The 20554-nt window shown below is 36.8% G+C and overlaps 1 protein-coding gene across 1 annotated transcript in view; it reads right to left on the bottom strand.

The window, feature by feature from the left end:
• Positions 1–20554, bottom strand: part of iqsec3a (IQ motif and Sec7 domain ArfGEF 3a) — a 189141-nt gene that overhangs the window by 54676 nt on the left and 113911 nt on the right. Inside the window, exon 5 of the mRNA XM_056747447.1 lies at positions 716–1181. Within this exon, the coding sequence (XP_056603425.1) occupies positions 716–1181 (466 nt within the window). The remainder of the gene's footprint in view (positions 1–715; positions 1182–20554) is intronic.

Below are 20554 nucleotides of genomic sequence, written 5' to 3'. Positions count from 1 at the left end.
TAGATCATAAAGTTTGTTGCGGTGAATACTGGGATTTTTTTAGTTCGACCAAATTAATGTCATGTTTATGACAGCTATTTGTTAAATTTTGCAATATAGCTACATATATTTCATCCTTTTACATTTCACATTTTACATTGCATCTTTTTTAACATATCTCATCTCATTGCAATAAAAAGGACATGTACTGTAGGCCTGCATGGAATCTGCAAATTTTTAGGAACCCCCAAACTCCATGTTTATATATTCATATTACTTCAATTTTACTGCCAATGTTTTTCACCCTCCGTTTTAAAACAATGGACCAATTATTAGCCAGGGGACAGAGTATATACAACATGGCAAGAATATTTAGTGGTTAAACCTCTTTAAGTATGGGAGTTAAAGCATTTATAGTTGTGTCTTATTCAATTTTATTGTACTTTGTGTTCCTGTTTTCCAACAAATTCTGCATGTGTTCAACCAGTCTGCACAGATTCGATGCAGGCCTACTGAAAGGTTAGAAAGCTGATGGAGATGGTGATGTATGTGTATGAGATGAGGATGAATGATCAACCTTTAAATTTCTAACTGCCCTCAGTGCCCTGAGTCACCTAAACCTCAAACTCAGCCACCTCAAAGCAACCAAAAGAAGCACAACATCCAATCCTTGTGCCTGTATCAACCACACCCACACATAGCCAAGACCACAATCCCACAGTGCCTTGCTCCCTACCTGCTTGTTTTTGAGGTCGAGCGAGAGTTCATAGTCCGAGGTTGTGGAGTGGCAGCACGTTCCATTCCTCTGTACTCTGATTGGTGAGGCAGTGTGATGCAAGCTCGGCCTCCTTCCCGCACCTCCCGTACACGTTGCTTCCCTCTCTTGCTCCTCTGGCTCTTTTTTCTCCTCCTCTTGTTCCAGTTGTGGTTGCTGAGGCACCTGGGGTTTTTCTTCTTCCTGTTCTATTTCCTGTACCTCCACCTCTTCCTCGTCCACCTGTGCACTCCCTGTCTCTGGAGCTCCACCTCCATCTCCATCTCCCCCTCCTTCATCTACAGACGATGTGGTGCTTTCTGCAACTTGAGGAGTCACCTGAACCTCTGGCTGGGTTGCACTGTTATCAGGAGTGCAAGGTGTGGGCGATACATTTTCCACGGGGGAAGGTGTAGCAGTGCAAGGAGGGGATGGTGGCTCTTCACTGCTGAAAGGAGGAGAAAACGAAGAGTCAGCCTGATGACCAGGCACCATTTGACCTTGTCCTCCAGCTCAGGGGGCGTGGCCTAGGGATGGGTCAATATTAATCTCTCCCTCCCTTTTCAATTGTGCCCAGCAGGGCAAAGAGAAAGAGATGAAGTGATTGTTTTGGGGCCCTGGACCCTATTGTCCATTCAAGGATGGACTTGAGAAAGTTACCTGACAACCATAGGGGGAGGGTGGGACAGACAGTGACTTGTGACACCGAACATGTGACACACACAGACAGAAGACACAGTCATGCAGCTAGCACGGAGTGTGTTTACATGTACAACACAATTCTATATTCAGCCATTTACTTTACGTGTATAGTACGATGAATAACTTGAAAACCTGCTTACAAAATCTAGATAAATTGGTCAAAATCAGGTCAGAAAAAACTGTTCGAGAAAGTAGCATAATCTTATGAATAATATGTTGGTTTAAGGTTTGTCTATGTAACTGGCACTCAAAGAGGTTTATTCACTGCTCTTTACTGCACTGATGTTCTGTAACCTGTAAGAGACCGGAGGCATTCAAGCTAACATACAGCAATTCTGATGGGAACAATTGTCAGGGCATGATCTCATGTATGAAATTTGCAGTGGGGTGAGAAAGTGGCATTGTGTTAAACACTATTATATATTACCAGTGACACTAAATTATTATTTGGGGGGTAATCAAGTGATATATATTCTATAGTTTTTATGCCTTTCTGTACCTTTAATTTGTCCCTCGTTTTATGGATGGGGATTAAACATAACATAACACCACATGTCTGATATTACTTAAAGGCACCCTAAACTCTTTTTAATTTACATTTATTTTTAACTCTTCTGGTCCCGCTCAAAGTAGCATTTAGTGACTTTGTTAACTTAACAGCTATCCCACAATAGTGTGATGCCCTATACTGTATGTGCCATTTTGCGTCTAGATATAATTCTTCTCAAAAAACCAGAGCATGAAAGTGTACACAGTAGCTTAAAGAGGTGGGAAACAAAACCTTTACATCACAAATGACGGAGAAAGTTCTGGCACGAAACTCTAGATGGCGCAGTCCTAAAGTCTAAACCAATCTCACGTAATAACTTTACTACACGGCTGATTGGTTCCTTCCGTATCAGCAGCCAATGAGCTGGCTGTTCTACGTTTAAATCTTGGCTAGTGATCGTTGTAGCAGTGCAGTGCTATTCAGAAACCCTCCTCCATAGATCTGGCACAAGGTGATCACTAAATCGATGCAGGGTTTATTCATATATGTTATATATGCAGCAGCAGTATTCCTTATATGCACACAGCAGCATTTTGTAGATGTATTGGCAGTAGCAAGTCATCGTACTTGCTCTTCTGCGGCAGCAGCAGCGTAGCAGATCTATTCTGCCAAGACCAAATATATTTAAGTCATGTACACTACGATGCTAAACCCTCCGAGAGGGCATGTCAGAACTATAGTTCATTTAAACCTCTTGAAGCGCACCCCCATTCTAGCCCAGCACATAGTTTCACTCAAATGGTTATTTTTCCTGAACCCTTTAAAATACAAGCAAAATTTTGGCATCATTTACAGTATATATAATCTTTTTATGAGATTGTGAGATTGTCACCAGTTCTTTGAATAAGATTAAGTTAATTAAATATCGTCTCTGTCCTTCTTAAACCTCTCAATAAAACCATACTTTTTAAGTGAATACGACTGTTTTGACAAATCGTTTTGCCATGTTTTGGTTAGATATTTGGAAAAAATAAAAACCACAAAATATAGAGGTTTGAATTCAGAAGGACAGCAGCAATATCAGATTGTTAACTGATGGGGTTGTAAAATAAACACAAGTATTGTGTATTATCAAATTTATAAAAAATGCACCCCAATCAAATGTATTTTGTGTCACTTTGGCACTGTAAAACTAGAGAATTCCACTGGTTAAAAAAATACCAATTAGAGTTCCAAGGGCATCAGTTATGCCAATGGCCTTACCACAGCAGTCTTGGAGTTAGGGAGATACCTCTTAATGGAGTCTATGGGAATGCAGATGACAGCGTTTGGCACCGTTGCCATATGTTTTGCTTGTCAAATGGCAAGCAAATATTAATAAAGGACCACAGATCTCTCATCACAGACCGTAAGCTGTTTATTTTTGTTTTCATCTTTACCTGTGTCACTTTATCTCACTGTTTCGATTTTTCTTCACCTGTCATTCTGTTTGGGCTATACCCCTTACGCCCCCTGCGTCCTCTACCCACTTGCACACTTCTATCCCTCACTTTCCATCTCTGACCCTTTCTCTTTTAGCATCAGCAAGTGGGATTGTGTATGTGTGTGAGACACTGAGAGACATTAAAAGCGCTCAGGTCCTGTGTGCGTTTGTCTAAGCACAGCCTAATATCACAGAGTGCTAGTGGACCAGGGCAGGTCAAAGTCAGAAAACTGCACATTGGCAGGCTTTTAAAAGGCTCTGGCGACATCAATGTATGCATGAAGCAGTGAAACTCAATTATCTTTCCATCCAGATAACATGGCAATGGGGACGACAAAGAAGGAAACCGCTGATTGTAAATGGAGTCAGTCTTGATGGTTGATAGGTTGTTAGCATTGATTTGCAGGTTTGTATATGTAAAATGATGGATGGTGCACAATTTCTGGCTGTTGCATGCAGTTGAATTGGATTCACATACAGTATTTGTCTTTCTAAAGATTCTTGAGGATGAAGAAAGCGAGTAGGGGCACACAATATGTCAGGCATTGCAAGGACAGAGAACCCAGGCGCAGGAACTAGCGGGTGGAAATTAAGATTTTAATAATAAACACAATACAAAAACCCACGAGGGGGACCAACAACAGTACAAGGGTACAATACACGAAAAGTTGATAGGAACATAGACTAACTACAGTTGACTAGACTAAATACAACACTTGACAAAAACTATGACCAACTAGACTAGACTAAAACAGGAAATTCCTTGGAGCAAATGATAGCCACAAGTCTCCTCAGAGGAACACTGCAAGCAACACAAGCCACAATGAAACGCACAAATCAAAATGAACTAGCACAAGACAGAAAACACAAGGGTATTAATAGGGGACGAAATCAAGAGGGAAACAGGTGCGGGGCATGAAATAATTTACAATCAATAATGAGGAAACGAGAGGGCGTGAACAAAGACGAGACCGGAGACGAGCGCATGGCATGTCAAAACAAACAACGCCATGTGTCTCTCCACAGTAAAGACGTGGGGCTGTCATGACCCTGCCACAAGACTAGAAAAACATGACACGGGGACGCAGGATCATGACACAATAACTCTGTTCCAAAACAAAGTAAGATGCCTGCATAAAATAAATGTTAGAACTTTAATGATGTGCCTCAGAGCCCAAAAAAACATATAATTTGCAAAGAACCATCAGAACCAAACATTAAAAAACCAATAGTGATTGCAAATCTTAAACTTCTACAAAGGAGGATGAACTACAGTTACTTTATAATCTGCCAAAGAAGGCAGCAAGGCATTTTCCGTAGGTTTTGGAACAGAGCTAGAGTGGTTTCTCTGTCAAACAAGAAACGTTGGCAAAACAAAACTACTATTGTACTGGGTTCCAATTCTCAGCCTTTCAAAATATGGCAATATTGCAACAGTACAAGAGCTTAAAAATTCACAAAATAAATACTGCCTCACACTAAAACAGCATTTTCAAACCAACATGGATATAATTAACCTTGAAAATAAGACAAATTATCCTGTGTCTCCATATGATATGTGTTTAAATAACTGCATGTACCCGACTTCAACAAGCATTTCTGGCGTTGCCGTCGGGATTGAAATGAGCGATAAAGATCAGCTCCTTCCAGAAATGGCTAAGGCGATAAGACAGGAGTCAGTGAGCACGAAATCAGAACATTACAGGGAACATATGCAGTGTGGCACAGGATATACCCAAGGGAGGAAAAGGATTGGAGAAATAAAAGTGGAAATCAGAGAGCTTGACGAAATAATACTTGAGCTCAGGGAGAGAACACTGCTTATCTTTTTGTCTTCTAAATAAAAGTAAAAAGCACATGTTAAGCATGCAGTAATGCATAATACAGTACGTCATAGGCCTACATTAAATATTAGAAATAATGTCTTCCAGTTCTATTTGGATAATAATGCTTTCAAGATATTTTAGGACCCGTTCTTTTATAATAATAAAGGTCGTACGCATAGCTTTCCTTTAAATTTATGCATTTCACTAGTAACCTTTTAAAGTGAAGACCGCAAAAGCAGCGAAGAGAGAAAATACAGAATATATTAAACACCTTTAAGAGCCCCCTAAAATAATTAGTCACTGGTGAAACTTTATAGTCATTTTCTTTGAACACATGGCTTCTGTTGACAGGCTGTTGAAAGAGAAACCACCTAGTTTATTCCTATTATGATATGTTACCATTATTACAAGCTTCCCATTGGGAATAAGAGTAAGGTCCCAAGAAAGATTTGAACTTGCTCAAGATTCTTGTTAACGTTTAACAGAAAATGTACAGATTGCACTCTTAAATGTTTACAATTGTTTAAAGACTTACAATAATCAATGGAACACTGATAAAAGTAGTTTGCTTTCCTTAAAACATTGATTTGTGTGATGGGCAGTTTCTTAGCACGAAAACTCCTATTAGCATGAATAAGATTTATCTTCTTATTAAGATACCATACAATAAAATGCACTGATAATTTTTGTGTCATAGACCAATGAGCATGTGTAAACAATATGTAGAGTCAAGATTTAAATTTTAGAGAAATGGGCTTCAGACATCACTATGCACTGCAAAATAGAGCCATTCCATTTGACTTTAAGTCGAATCAATTCAATTTACAACTTCCAGTAAAGGGGAATATATGAATAATAGATGTTCAGCTTCCCTTTAATAGTTGGAACTAGCAAAGAACAAAAACAGACCGTTCTAAAAAAACAGAATGCTCATTGTCTGTGAAAATATCTGCCTTCCTAAAATGTATTATGCCTTTGTTGTTTCTTTTGCAGGTTTTGCAGGTTTTGCATCTGCAACTTGTAAATAGTTAGAAAAGCCATGAGCGGCTCGTGGAGAATGTCTCTTGTTGTTTTTTGTCGAGCACAGGCACATCATTTTCTAGAGGACAAAGGGAGAACAAACAAAGAGCGAGGGGATGTGAAAATAGGTAGAAGTGAGAAGTCACAGGGCTGCTGGGAAATCAAAAGACAAAGTGCGTGAACTAGAGAGCACACAAATACACACTTCAGGTAAAACGGTAGCGAAAGGCTGGTGCCATGCAGGATGACAGATATCCACACACACAGCATTACAGACAATGTGTGTGTGTGAGTACAGTATGTGAGTGCAATGGCAGTAAAAGCAAGCGAAGTGCTGTCTATTTTTATAAGTTGAAGCTTCTTTTAAACTTAAATGAACTCGCTCTCTGCCCTTGTCTCTTGTTACATCTCCTTCTCTGACATCATCTATATTTTTTCCTTTCTGAGATCTCTGTGTGTGCCTCTTAAAATGTTCCTCTCCGACTATGATTCGCTTTTTCCAAACTCATTTAAAAAAAAAAAAAATTCCATCTCCTTTTCATTATAGCTCAATTTACCTCTGTTATAGGGAAACATACAAGAAAAAAAGAGGAAAAATAGGGTAAATAATTATATTATTAATTTATAATAATAGGTTAATAATAATATTATGTTTGTTATTTGCAAAAAATTTTTTAATTGTTGTTGTTTTTTAAAAATAATCCAACTACCCGTGGCATACCATTGTGCAAACTTTATTGAGAATGTTGAAGATGTTCAGTATTCCTGTAGTTCTAACGGTGTGTGTGTGTGTGTGTGTGTGCGCGTGTTTGTGTGTGCCCATTTCTGCTGGTACTCCCCGCTGCTGTTCTGCCCCCTCACTGTCACAGAATCAGCTCAAGCGCCAGTGGAAAGAAAGAGCATTTTTTTAACAATCCCATATCCACCCACAATTTGTATGACTAGAGCTATAACTGCACTCTGGGCAAATAGCAAAAACATTAATTATTATACTTTTGGGGGTTTGGAAGGCGTTTCTAACAGTGCAACAAATGCACCAGCTCATCTGCTATGTAATACCACATAATGTGCTAGAGTAGTTTTGACAATAACTGTCTAATCAAATGCCTTTATAAACTTTCAACTGCCTTGAATTTCACTTTCATTTGGTTGTGTGTCTAAAGGTTTAATGATCAGCTGTGATGTTGATTATTAGCTTATTCCAGAAGATGTTTCACATGTGATTTGCAACATGCTTTAGAGAAGATCTCAAAAGTATCTCAACATGTACTCCGATCAAATTTTGATTGTGAATTAAAACTAGTGCAGACAATCAATAAAAAAATCTGAATTATCACTAATTTTTTCTGTGATTAATCACGATTAATCACACATAGCATTAATGTTTTTTAAAGATACTTTTTAAATAAACTTTTACATTATAATACGTGCGCGTCAAAGCAACTATTTCAAATCGTGCTTAAGTGGTTTAAAAGCCTTTACATGAATAAGAGCGTGATTATATAATAGATGACAATAGAACAAACAGATGCAACGTAAATTGCGTTAAATATTTTTAATGCGTTAATCTGAAACAATTAATCGCAGGCATTAATACATTAATACGTTATTGTTGACACATCTAACCATTTTTTTCCCTATAATATAGACAATAAAATGCATTAGAACCCATTTTAATTAAATATTTTGTCCAAACTGGATGCAGCGAGTGTAGAAAGAGATCCGGTGTAGACAAGGTGTAATGATCTGAGCTATGGATGGTTTTCTGTGGCAACAACATAAACAAACGCTAAGTGGCACAAACTTAACTTCAGATAAACCTCCGCAATGAACCAATGACTGTTGAATATTTTTAATTCCATTTAATACAATTAATAAGCAATAAATTATTAATATTAATTTTAATTAAATTAAATGTAAAATATGTCATATTATTACAAAACACAGACCGGAACTACGGGGCCAATGAACTTCTACAGGCCATGTATGTTTTACCTGTACTCTGGGTCTGATTTGTTTCTATTTTCAAGACATTTATAGAGAAATGTCGGACAAAGTAGATAACATAAAACAATTCAAATATGGATAAACTGTCTCCACCTCAAAAACATAAAGAAGCCTCTCACAAATGTCTTAACTAAAAGACAAATGCCATGAGGGTTAGAAGCTTTCAAGCCTGTTTGACATGATCAATAAACCCATCCAGTCACCAGCAAACTGTAGTTTGCTGTTATTGATTCTAATTTCACTCAACTAGGCTTTCTAATGAGGCTTTTTTATTCCAAAATATGTAGTGCTTTTTCTTAGTTTCGCTAAACTTTTTCAAAACCTTACATTTGAATGGTGCATGAAGCATGGCACTAGCCATGCCAAGGTCATGGGATACATTGAAATGCATGAATAAAATGTAAAGCTGAATGAACTTTAAGTTACGGTCTGCCAACCTGATACATTTATTTTAAATATAAAGCCTGTGCATCCACATACAGTATTTAACAATCAGCATCAAGCCTGGTCCACTAGAAACAGCCAATTCGACAGGAATGGATTGTCTGACCCACAAACTACTGTTATCCTTCAATCTCACACGTGGAAAAAAAATCTAATTTGTGAACGTAGTCATTTTGCCATTTAGACGGCTTTTGCCATTTGAGCAGTGCGCATCAGACAGTGAACAGACTGTGGACAGGGATCAGTGAACAGACTGTGGGCGTCTGAGGCTGGGACTACTAACAATCTCGTAGCGAAGTTGTGAAGAATGAATTAAATATTGTGCCAAGCAGAAGAGAAAATCCAAAAACATTTTAGAGCTTACTTCTTTGTACAGTAAACACTTTTATCCCATTTGACTGTGCTGGGAATGTATTACCCTGAGCAATCTCTCCTCACTGCAGCTCAAATTACTGCTGTGCGCAACGAAGAGACTGCGTCTACACATTTTGTGTTGTATTAGAATTAAGAAAGAACAGGAAACACAGCGAATAAGCTTTAAAATAAGAACAGACAAAGAAAGATGGCCAAGGGTCATGAGATAAAGAATGAATATTATCAAAGAAATTATGATGCCATCCAACTCAGACCCAGAGTGATTTCTTTAAGGGGTTATTGGTAAAAAGTGCTGACATAATAAGAAATTCATAGATTACTTTTGAACATCATTCATTTTATCAAGAGAAGAGCGAATTTTTGAAGCCAATGACCCAAGGGGGACAGATATCGACTTGAACTAGGCTAACTCAAAGTGAATTGATTTACCACACATGCCCGCAGGAAATTTGTTGGATGTGAATTCACAAATGGAGAATACTCTTTATTTTAGTGCACATTTGCTTTGGGAATGTTAGCATTGTCTGACATCAGTTTTTATGAAATGTACATTTTGTAATCAGCATTCAGTGTTAAATGTTCAGTCTGAAGTATTGGCGGTTTATAAACAACACAGTATTGTGTTTAGCAGCCAAACCTAGTACACTACTGTATTGTGTACCTATCTGTAAATTCTACAAATTGTCCAACCTAATCTCACAGGAATCCGTAACTATTTTAACATATGGCTTATTCATATTATTAGAAAAAAGCAATACTGAAGCCCCACCCCTAACCCCGCCCATAAACCTAACGTCCCTGGTGCGAAAGCAAATCATACTTAACTGTACGAAGGAGGTCGTTGAATTGCTTTGAATTAGCAAAATTAGTTCAATTGATAGACTATTTAGGTGGGTATGGAATTAGATTCTATTTAAACTCTGCAGGACATTGGACCTCAAGGACCGGCATTGAACAAGCACAATCTTATAATCTTGCTTTTGTGTTTATAAATAATGATATGGCAGCTTTTTGTCCCATAAGGTATTTTCACTGAAATTAATTTTGAAACTATACAAATGTTCTAACAGTCAACCAGTTCCATTGGTATGTTGGTTAAGTTTTGTGTAAAAGGGAAATAAAAAGAGATCCACAAGCACTGGAATGTCGACTCAGGGGTAGATGGATGGGGGTCGAGCCCTTGACCTGACTGATGGCACATGATGCATGAAGGTGCTGAGATGTACCGATAATGAGCAGAGAAGTGTGGACATCAGCACTATGGTAATGGATGACTACACCAAGCCACCAGGGCTAAAAGAAGGAAAACTGAAAGATTGTGAAGAAGATAAATAATGGCTTCTCATCACAGCAAGATCAGGGTGATGTTATTTAAAGACCTGTGACGTACAGGAATACATTAAGAATTCCGACCGACACAGGAATACATCAGGTTGTTGTTTGCTTTACACACGAATGCACATACTACCGTATGTTTCATATATAAACAGTGAAGTAAACAAAATACAATACCTTTCATTAACACACTCGGCACACAGAAAACACAAAAATGTTATACACAGTACAACTGCAGCACCAAACCCATAGCAAAGAAACTTCACATGAGATCTCTTTAATATCTCAATTATTTGAAATGGAAACATTTGCCTGCGATCAAACTATTTTAACACTTTTAGAGCATATATGCTACTCCACCTCGCTATCATGTTGTTACCAACCTGAAATTTTGTGTGTGTGTGTGCAAATAGAACCTGGACTATGAATAAAGTGCCTAGCTTATTTGGTCAAATGGAATCATTAAACCTGGCCAACATAAGACATTTGACTTTGGTTTTTGGATTCATTTGGTCAGTTTTGGCACAGGTGCATGTTGATTCAAGCCAAAGCTGGTGCATTTCAGATTTAAAAGAACAGGAGGGACTGGTTGCTTAACAATTTATGTGTATATATGTTAAATAATAGATGTTTTTTTCAGAATATGAAGTAAAACATTTAGAATGATCGAGAAATAACATGCAACATCTTACCCTTAGCTAAAGCTGCAGAATCTCAACCCACTCAGCTGACAATTACAAACTTTTATACTTGCAATATAATGCATTTACAACTCTATTGAGATTTGCTATGCAACTATTACAGTTTTATTACTCAAGCGGTGTTATTGTTACTCAGCCTTTGCTGAATCACATTGCAGTAAACACAACTGTACTTGCTATTTTAGATTTCACACACACCGATGAAGGGACGAAGTGTACTGCCTATATGCGGGGGAGAGCACAGGGCAGGAAACATGATTTGACAGTCTGATTATGAGTCAGTAAGAGAGGAAAGCATTAGATCATTCTTCCCTTGTTTCGTCTTCAAATATAGATGTGTCCCTTTAAATAGTGATGCTTGTCTTTTCAGTATGGGTTTAGGTGAGAGAGGCTTCAAGCTCAGATTCAAGTTCATTTACAGTTAAAAAATAATCTGAAATGTCAATGACATCTTTATTTAATTAAAAACGAATATATTCCTTAATATTAATTTAGCTGTTAAATTCAACATTTATTAAAACACATTTTAATTATTTTACCATCAGTTGAAAGATCACACTGTTTGTACTGTATTATCAACCCTTGGGTACTACATTCTTCAAAGTCATTAGCTATGAATTAGTTCTAATAAAAATAATGTATGATGTGTTAGGTAATAGTTGCAAAGAGCTATAAACCGAAATTTATTTTATTGTCATATTTGGAAAAGTAGAACTCAAGCTTTTTTCAATCTATGTTAGAATGGTATATATAATATTTCTTAACAATTATAGAAAGGATTCCATATTGTAAGATGTATTGTAAGTTCACTGTTCACTGCTTACTTACTCTATTGGAATTTTCTTGAAAGTGATAGTTCACCCAAAAATAAAAATGCTGTCATTATTCAGCCATCATGTAATTTTAAAGTTTCTTCCGCAGAACACAAAAGAAATAGTTTTGAAGAATATAGTTAACTGGCCCACATTCACTTGCATTGGTTTTGTGTCCACAGAGTAGAAATGAATGGGGCCTTTTGATCATTATTACTCAACTTTGGTATTTGTCATATTGATGTTTATGTGTTTCCCAACAAAGACATTAAAAATTACAAGGCCGTCTGAATTTAGTGATTTATAATCATTTATGGTGGGACTTTAATGACTATTAACTTTTAATAGTTAAAGACTAGTAAACTTATATAAGAAAGTTTCACTCATGCACACTTTCTTTCTTCTGCTAACACAAAAGAAGATATTTTGAAGAATGTCGATAAACAGGAACAATGACGGTACCCAATGACTTGCACTGGTTTTGTGTCTGTACAGTAGAAGTAAATGGGTACTGTCGTTGTTCGTTTTAAAAAATATATTCGTTTGTGTTCTGCAGAAGAAAGAAAGCAATTTTCTCAGAAAAGAGATTTTCATTTTTGGGGGAACTATCCCTTTTCTCAGGGCATATAAAGAGAGAGAATAAAAATGCACTAATAAAGCACCGTAAGAAATCGAATCTGCTCATATTATTATCAATGACTGGTTATGTCACCTAAACTAAGTTACTTTTAGGTCAGTTTGCAAGATTAGTACAAACTCAGACCACACCAGAAATCTGATGTACAGTTCACTTACATCATAGTTTGTGAATGCAAAGTACTTCTGATTCACTTACTACTGAACTGCTATGATTGACTAGCCGACATTTGGTGGTGAAAATGTGCACAAAATGTGCTGGCAGGTGGTACGGTTCACATGCAGAGGTTGCATGTTCATGGTAGAGCACATAAAACATAATCCAATCAGCTCTGTCACTATCACGGCAAATCACAAATCACAAATAGATCAGCCTTGTGCCGCCACAGCTAGAAAAATGGCGAGAAAGATCAAGTGGAACTAAAGAATATAGATGGATAAATGGGTAAAGCATGAGGGTGCTGGGAATATTGTGTTCATCTCCAGTTCTCGAATCTCTTTCACTCTCTTTTTTCAATTTATTCAGTCTTTATTTCAACCTAATATAATTTTCTTTGGGGACAAGTACATAACTGAATGCTTTAGGCAGGGTCATTGCATGTATAATTGAATATTTGAATGGTTTCAACACAACTTTTCAATTGGCACCAGAGATCTATGTTTACTTTAATGCTGAGTTCACCCCAACACGAATGAAGCGATTTGCGCAACTAAATTACATACAAAGTCATTGCAATGAAGCAAATAGATGCAAACTCATGCCACGAATGACGCAAATCAAGAGGCGTGATTGCATCAAATGTGTTATCCTCACAAGTTGGAACACCTACTGTTTGACACACATCTGGGCGCATAAAGGCACTCCCCGTCGCACAATGTTTTCCGTGTCACTTGGGTAAAGATAACAAACTATTCCCGCGAGTAATAAAGAGCAAGGATCACGATGCTTTGTGTTTGGTGTTAACAAAGCATTAACACTAAAGGGTTTCTTTCTATGGTTCCCTTTCACTTAAGCATTTACATTTATGCATTTGGCAGACGCTTTTATCCAAAGCGACTTACATTGCATTATCCTATACATTTGTTTCTAAGTTTGTCGAACCCACGACCTTGCGTTGTTAACGCAATGCTCTTACCACTGAGCTACAGGAAAGCAATGTGTTTGGAATACAGGAGACCCAAATTGATCAATGCAAATTCCTTCATTCAGCCCTTTTACTTACACACACTTAAAATTACTATACGAAGAATCATTGCATCTACAAAATAAAGGCTGGATTCGGCTCTTAGCTGCCATATTCAGCCTTGTAACATCTTGACAACCGTCTATTTGTGACACGACAGGAAGTGACACGTTTAAACAGCTGACATGCATATTCAACAAAGGCACGGGCCAGTGAGAAAGTGACATTACATCAGCACATGTTGGAGCATCTTTGATGATGACTGACTCATGATTTAGCTGGCAAATCAGCTGCTCTCTGTGGGTAGTGAAGCAGATGCACTTGACATATACAGCAATTCAACAATGTGTTATTGAATTTGAAATCTGGTTGGTGTGCCATTACACCAATGACAATGACAAAATATCATTGCCATACATTTTTAGTATACTAAATATTTTGAATTCATAAGTTGTAAAAAAAATTGTCAGTAGATAAAGATGATTTTTGGCCTCATAAAATGTGGAGCAACAGTGTGGCATCCACCAAAAGGGGCTGACTAACTCTGCTGTTAAAACAAGTGTCAAGGTCAACAAAAGATTAATGTAAAATAAGCCATTTGTTACTACAGTAAAGTGAGAACAAGGTGTCAAATACAAATGACCATACTACATGACATTAGCATAAAACAGTTATGAATGTGCTACTCCCAAAACTCCCAATGTATCACAGATTGCGTGTGATCCAATCTCTATTTAATCCATTGGGAGTTGGTCAAAAGGCGCTTTGTATAGCAAACTGGATCAGACCTAATTGTGAGTTTGCAGTGGATTGTGGGGTTTTTTATTCCTCCCGACAAAATCTCATTACAATTCAAAGTATTTTACAATGTAACTGAATTCATATAATTTTGTAATATTTGTATACATTTGATTTGTTATAGTAAGATCTGGTTCTCAACAGGAGATCCAATCAGCCAAAAGGGGGCCCCAGCTTACTTCCAAGGGGGCTTCAAGATGACTATTATTAAAAAAATGAGCACTGAAATACATTACAACTAAATACAACTAAAAAACAAGATTTTTTTATATATGTTTTTTTTTGTCAGTGGTGGGGGGCCTTGGAATGTTAAAGAATATAGTGTGGGGTCTTGGAGCTTGAGAATCATCATTATATTTAGTTTTTCTAATAATTATATGTTCTGATAGTGAAATTGTTATTTATAAAGGTTGCCCTCCTGAAAAAACAGGCAAAAACTTTTAAGAAAGAATGCAGCTGATTGACAAGCTCACAATTCACAGCATCTTTATGTAGCTTAATGGTAACATTTCAATATTTTTATTCACTATTATTCTGATAACTATTATCACAATACTGCCTTAATTATTGATATATTATTTGCTCTAGGTGTCAAAACAATAGTCGACATGATTGACAGAGAGGGGGGCGTCATTATATTTCTGATAACTGTCACATTTGTTTTTCATAGAGTCAAGGACTGTCATGCACAATATTCCAGGACACCAACTGCGGCAGAATGTGTCAGGTAGAAGAGAAATTGACGTGTTTTTCCAAATAAATAAACATTCAAACATATTCATTTTACATGAATAGTTTATACAGCAACTCCCCAGTGCACTGAATTGTATTTTATGCCATTTCCCATTCTTATTGTTTGAGTGATAGTTGCATTACAACTCTTGACTGGCACACTGGCATTCCTACTGGTCTATTCTGTCTATCGGTTTATCTTCAGGGAACACCTTATTTTTTATTCAATCAGTTCACATAGGGTTCCAGAATATCTCCCACCGCACACAGACATCTGTTGTATGCAGAGACGTTGAAGATTTGAATCATTATTCGGTTCAGTTTTGGATCTTTTTTGACAAGTGTGAAAAGAAACCCACTTAAATCCATTTCTCATGTATCAGCCTGCTACAATCTGGCATGGGTTCGCATGTGCCATGCACACAGCAGGGAGGGTGGCGAACATGCCTGACAAACTGTTGTTCACACACAGTATTCCACTCACAGGAGGCTGCAAGAAACAACATAATAAGGCACTTGAATATACACAGGGCATGGCACTAGCAATACAAGCTCAGGGGTTTGATTTCCGAGAAACGCACATACTAAATAAATGTATAAAAGCTATAACCTGAATGCACTGTGAGCGATTTAAATTGGGCATTTCTTGGCCAAATAAAGCAGACAAACAGTGTAAAGTGTTTGGAGCTCGCAACACAGCTGCCCTGCTCAGCCCCATTTTGGATCAGAGATGGATCAATAAATAGCACTTATGTATTAAATTAAGTTAGTAGTCTGAATGGCACTTGGTAAAAGTTTTGATATTATTACATTTTATACCACAAATCAATTATCAAATTTTATCATGTCAGTATTTGTCCAAGCTAAGTTAGACGTTTTACCACAGAGGGTTGAAAGCCAATGTCCACTGTTGCCTATTAACCAAATGCATAGCAGTAGGATGGTTTATCGACTTCCCTACTGCACCTTTAGCCATGAGCAATCTTATGTTGAGCCATTAGAAATAAATAAGCAACAGAATGTGCAGCGTGATAGGAATACAGTGTAAACCGTTTGGGAGTTTGGGGAGATTGTAAGGACACTTCACATGTTCTTTAAAAGTCTCCTGCTCATTATCTTTTCTTGAGATCTCCCAAGAGACCCCATTTAAGAAAGAGATAGATCTTCCCACTCGTTTTACAAAAATCTGGAATCTTGTTAGGTGACATTAAAATTCTGCTGCAATTTTGCTAAAAATAGCTCAATCCTCAAGGGAGAAGGCCATTTGAAGGACCATTTTATTAAATGCTACAACTTTTCTCGAAACACAGTATACAAACTTTATTTCACTGAAAACGTCTATAAAGCCCAAGTTTCGTTTACTATTACTTTGGGGATTGTAACAAATAATGCACACTGATAAGTATTAAGCAACAGAAACTTCTGTTTGTGCTATGGAAATTATTATATTTGTTAATTAGAGATCAGATTTCTGCTAGAAAATCTTGAAATTTAAACTAAAGAAGGGACTCAAGCCATTTAGATCGCAGAATCGATAGATAGTGTCTGCGCTAGGGGGAGGGGGTGGCTAGGGCTATAGCCCCATCAGAAAGCTGCTTAGCCCCGGCAAAACACCCCCAATGATTTCCTAATATCTTTACAGAGTGTCTATTTACACTGATTGCAAATAGTCTTGTAAGCAGAGGCTGTATACACCAGTTTCTGAATGGCCCTGGCCAACTAGCGTCTCCAATGGCGTAGAGAGTAAGCCTATGTTGACTACTTCACATCGTCGCAGGTTCAAATCTTACACCTGCCAACTATTTTTCCCCATGACATATCAGATCATTAAGCAAACTATTCTTAATAAAATGAAAAAAAGAAAAAAAAATGCTCACGGGTGTTTAATAACAAGGTTGTAAGGTAAGGTTGGGAACGACTGGCAACGTAACTAAACAGACCTGACGGGCATATTGTCCCTACTACCAAAGATGAATTTTATTTCTCCAAATATGATTACTTTATTGATTTAAATATAATTACAAACAAGCTAATAATGTCCAAAATCAATACAAAATAAATTATGTATTTTTGGATAATGTTTGATTGGCATCTGTTATCAATTCTGTTCCAGTACTTTAGTGTAAGAAAATGTGACTTTTGGGTAGCAGCAAACTCAATAAAACGTTACTTAAAACAAATTGCATTGACCTTGAAAGATAAGCTCTCCATTTTACCACATAGAGTACCTCAAGAGCAGGTAAAGCGGATTGTTATTCCCGTTGTGTCAAATCAGATGTTGTGTTGTTTTTGTTCGTGGAGGGCGAGTGCTTTCTTTGTTTACGTTAAAGTTACATAATTGTAAAACTACAATAGACTATATGGGGTTTGGGGCCGATTGTGAATATATTCAAAGTTTTGGTTAATCTTCACTTTATGGTAACGCCATGGTCTGTTTTTTGTTTTTGTTTGTTTAGTTCATAAATACGTTTGTTTCTTTACACATTGCATAATGTTTTCAACAAAAAAGAACAGCATATAATGCTAGCTTGTTCTAAAATGTTCTTATTTAATAAACAATAACTAAAAGCACCCATGGTAAAAGTGTAGGCTACAACATTATTTTAAAGAAGACGTTATGTATTTAAACGGCAAAATTAAGGCATTTATTCATTTAATGATTTTACGAGCCCACCCTCTAAAGTGTTAAGCTCCCCCCTTAGCACCCGCAAGAAAATTCTTTGACTACAATCTTGAACGTGGAAATACTTCCAAGAACATCATCAGCTGCAACAAACACTTACAAACACAACATTTTCTGCATCTACACCATCTGCATCAGAAAAGCAGTTGAAGAGTTTTCCAACACTTTGCTGCATTGCAGGTGAGCGCCTGCCCTCTCGAATCCTTTACCAGATCTTTTGACTCTCTGAAAGATTTATTCAGAGCTCTGAAATGATATATGTTACATAAATGTAACGTTTTCCCAGTGTTTTATTCCTTTTAACATTCTAAGCAGATGCAGCAATTTTTGTGATTCTCTTCTTTTTTTCACATTCTCTGCATCTCATTCATCGCACTAATATTTTTGTATGCTTGTACCGTTTCAGCATATGATTACAAGTCTTTGTGCAAATATAGTTGATAAATGAGAAAAAGATGGCAAGACAAATTATTTATGACAAGCTTTCCTGTAGCTCAGTGGTTAGAGAATGGCGCTAACAACGCCAAGGTCGTGGGTAATGTATAGGATAATGCAATGTAAGTCTGCCAAATGCATAAATGTAAGAGTCTGTGGAATTTTGACTCTTGTTACAGGAAAATGGGCAGATATCTCACATCTCAAAGCATGACTCAGGAAGCCTTTTATCACTTTCTACAACCACCTGATTTTGAATCCTATTTTTAAGAGACTGCCTGCATAAATGGGCATGTCTGCACATCCTCCAGCACTGGCCTCTGTTTCCATGACAACAGCATGATAAGCCAGTAAGGTCAAAGGATAGGGGTAACGTGCAAAATCATATTGAAACTGTGTGCTGAGAGAAAGGTCACACAGAGAGACAGAACATTTAAATGAAAGAAATTTAGAAAACACTCATTAAAAGAAAAAAGGTTCTAATTACTAGTGCATTTGCATGCTCAATAACCTCTATGTGTATAGGGATGTTTCACAACACCTGAACGGAGACCATTAACCCTGTGTAATTGCTTTGCTGTAGTCTGAAACATAACCATATCATTATAAAAGACAAACTGCATTATTTAAGTTGCCCTTATTAAAAATGTTTGAAGACATCTGTTAGATTTGAGGTCATCTGTTTAGCTGTTCTGGTTTTACTTTGAAACTAAAGTTGGATGTTGGACATCAAGTCGCAACACCAGACTTGTTTATTTCACACAAGTAATATTAACCATGTATTGCAATGGACCAACAACTTAACAATTTTTGCCATTTATATATTTTGCTATAACATTTTGCTATACTGCCATTTTTGCTGAATAGTTTTAAAACATATTTATATATTTATAATTTACTATTACATTTTAAATATCCAACGTCCTGCTCTGTTAAGAAATATGTTAAAAATATTTTTCAATGAATTCATTACAGTTTGTAGATTATTTGACAGGATATTTTGGGATATTTTTTTGGGATATTTTTCAGGCCAAATAATCAGATTTTCTCAAAAGCAGTTGAAATACCTTCCTGTGTCTCTTCTTGTTATCTAAATGCTTGTTGGCACCCAGTTTGTTAATACTAATTAATGACTTAATTAATGACTGTTCATTTTATTATTTAACACTTGACAGCCCAGCACATTAAATGTAGCAACAGTGATAGACAGCAGGTACAAATGTGGGGGATTATAATCAATCTGTGCCAAAGCGAAGATGTGAATCACTTAAATCTAATTAAATTTATCAGTAACAACTGAGGCATCTATGCAAAGAGAAAGATACCCATAACGTAATGTCATTAGGGTAATAAAAGTGTAGTTTACAGGTACAGAGAAATTTGGCATACAGAACACATGTTTATGTTTAAATGTTTGTGACATCACGTGTTGTCACTAACCTGTTGTTAAAATGACAGATTGAAAATGTAACGTTTTTCACTTGTTCTTCGAATGCAATGATGTCAGTGTAAGTTTATAACTGATAATATTCAGTTATTCATTTTGCTAGAATGCAAATTTTCATGAAACATCAAATTAAAGCATGTCAAGTCGACGGGAAGTGATTTGAATCCAGAAAGCCAGGAAGTGGAGTATTTTACTACCGGTTTTCATACATAGTGTATGATTCTAGGCCATGTAATGGTTCATGTTTTCCCTCAAATGTAAATAAAAAAGTAATCTGCATTACATACAGGCATTGTGTAGTTTGTGAAATTTTAACGTGCCATAATAAACAGTGATTTTTTATCTTAGAAACAATACCCATTATGGAATAATAAAAGGTCCTGGATTCTGGTCCAGTCCGGTCGTATCAACTGGAATGTGTTTTTAAAGGAGGGTCGCAGCTGCTGCTTGTCATGATGTGTTTTTCTTAGAGCGAGTTTTCTATCTGAGAACCCCTTGTTCCTAGATCTGACAGATATTACACTAATAATATCTCTTCCTGCAGACCAAGGAAGAAGGCTGTAGAAACCATCACTGCTGCTGGTGTGGAAAGAACATTATGGGTAACATCTCATAAACAATGTTTCTTGTTTGTTATGTTTATTTGGAATGTGCCGTTCACTCATACAATCCAAACAAATTCAATACAAATTCCTCTTTGGTGAGATTATA

This window comes from Triplophysa dalaica, chromosome 5 (genome assembly GCF_015846415.1).
Source record: "Triplophysa dalaica isolate WHDGS20190420 chromosome 5, ASM1584641v1, whole genome shotgun sequence".
In the NCBI taxonomy this organism is placed as follows: Eukaryota; Metazoa; Chordata; class Actinopteri; order Cypriniformes; family Nemacheilidae; genus Triplophysa; species Triplophysa dalaica.
This window is presented reverse-complemented; position numbering and strand designations above follow the sequence as displayed.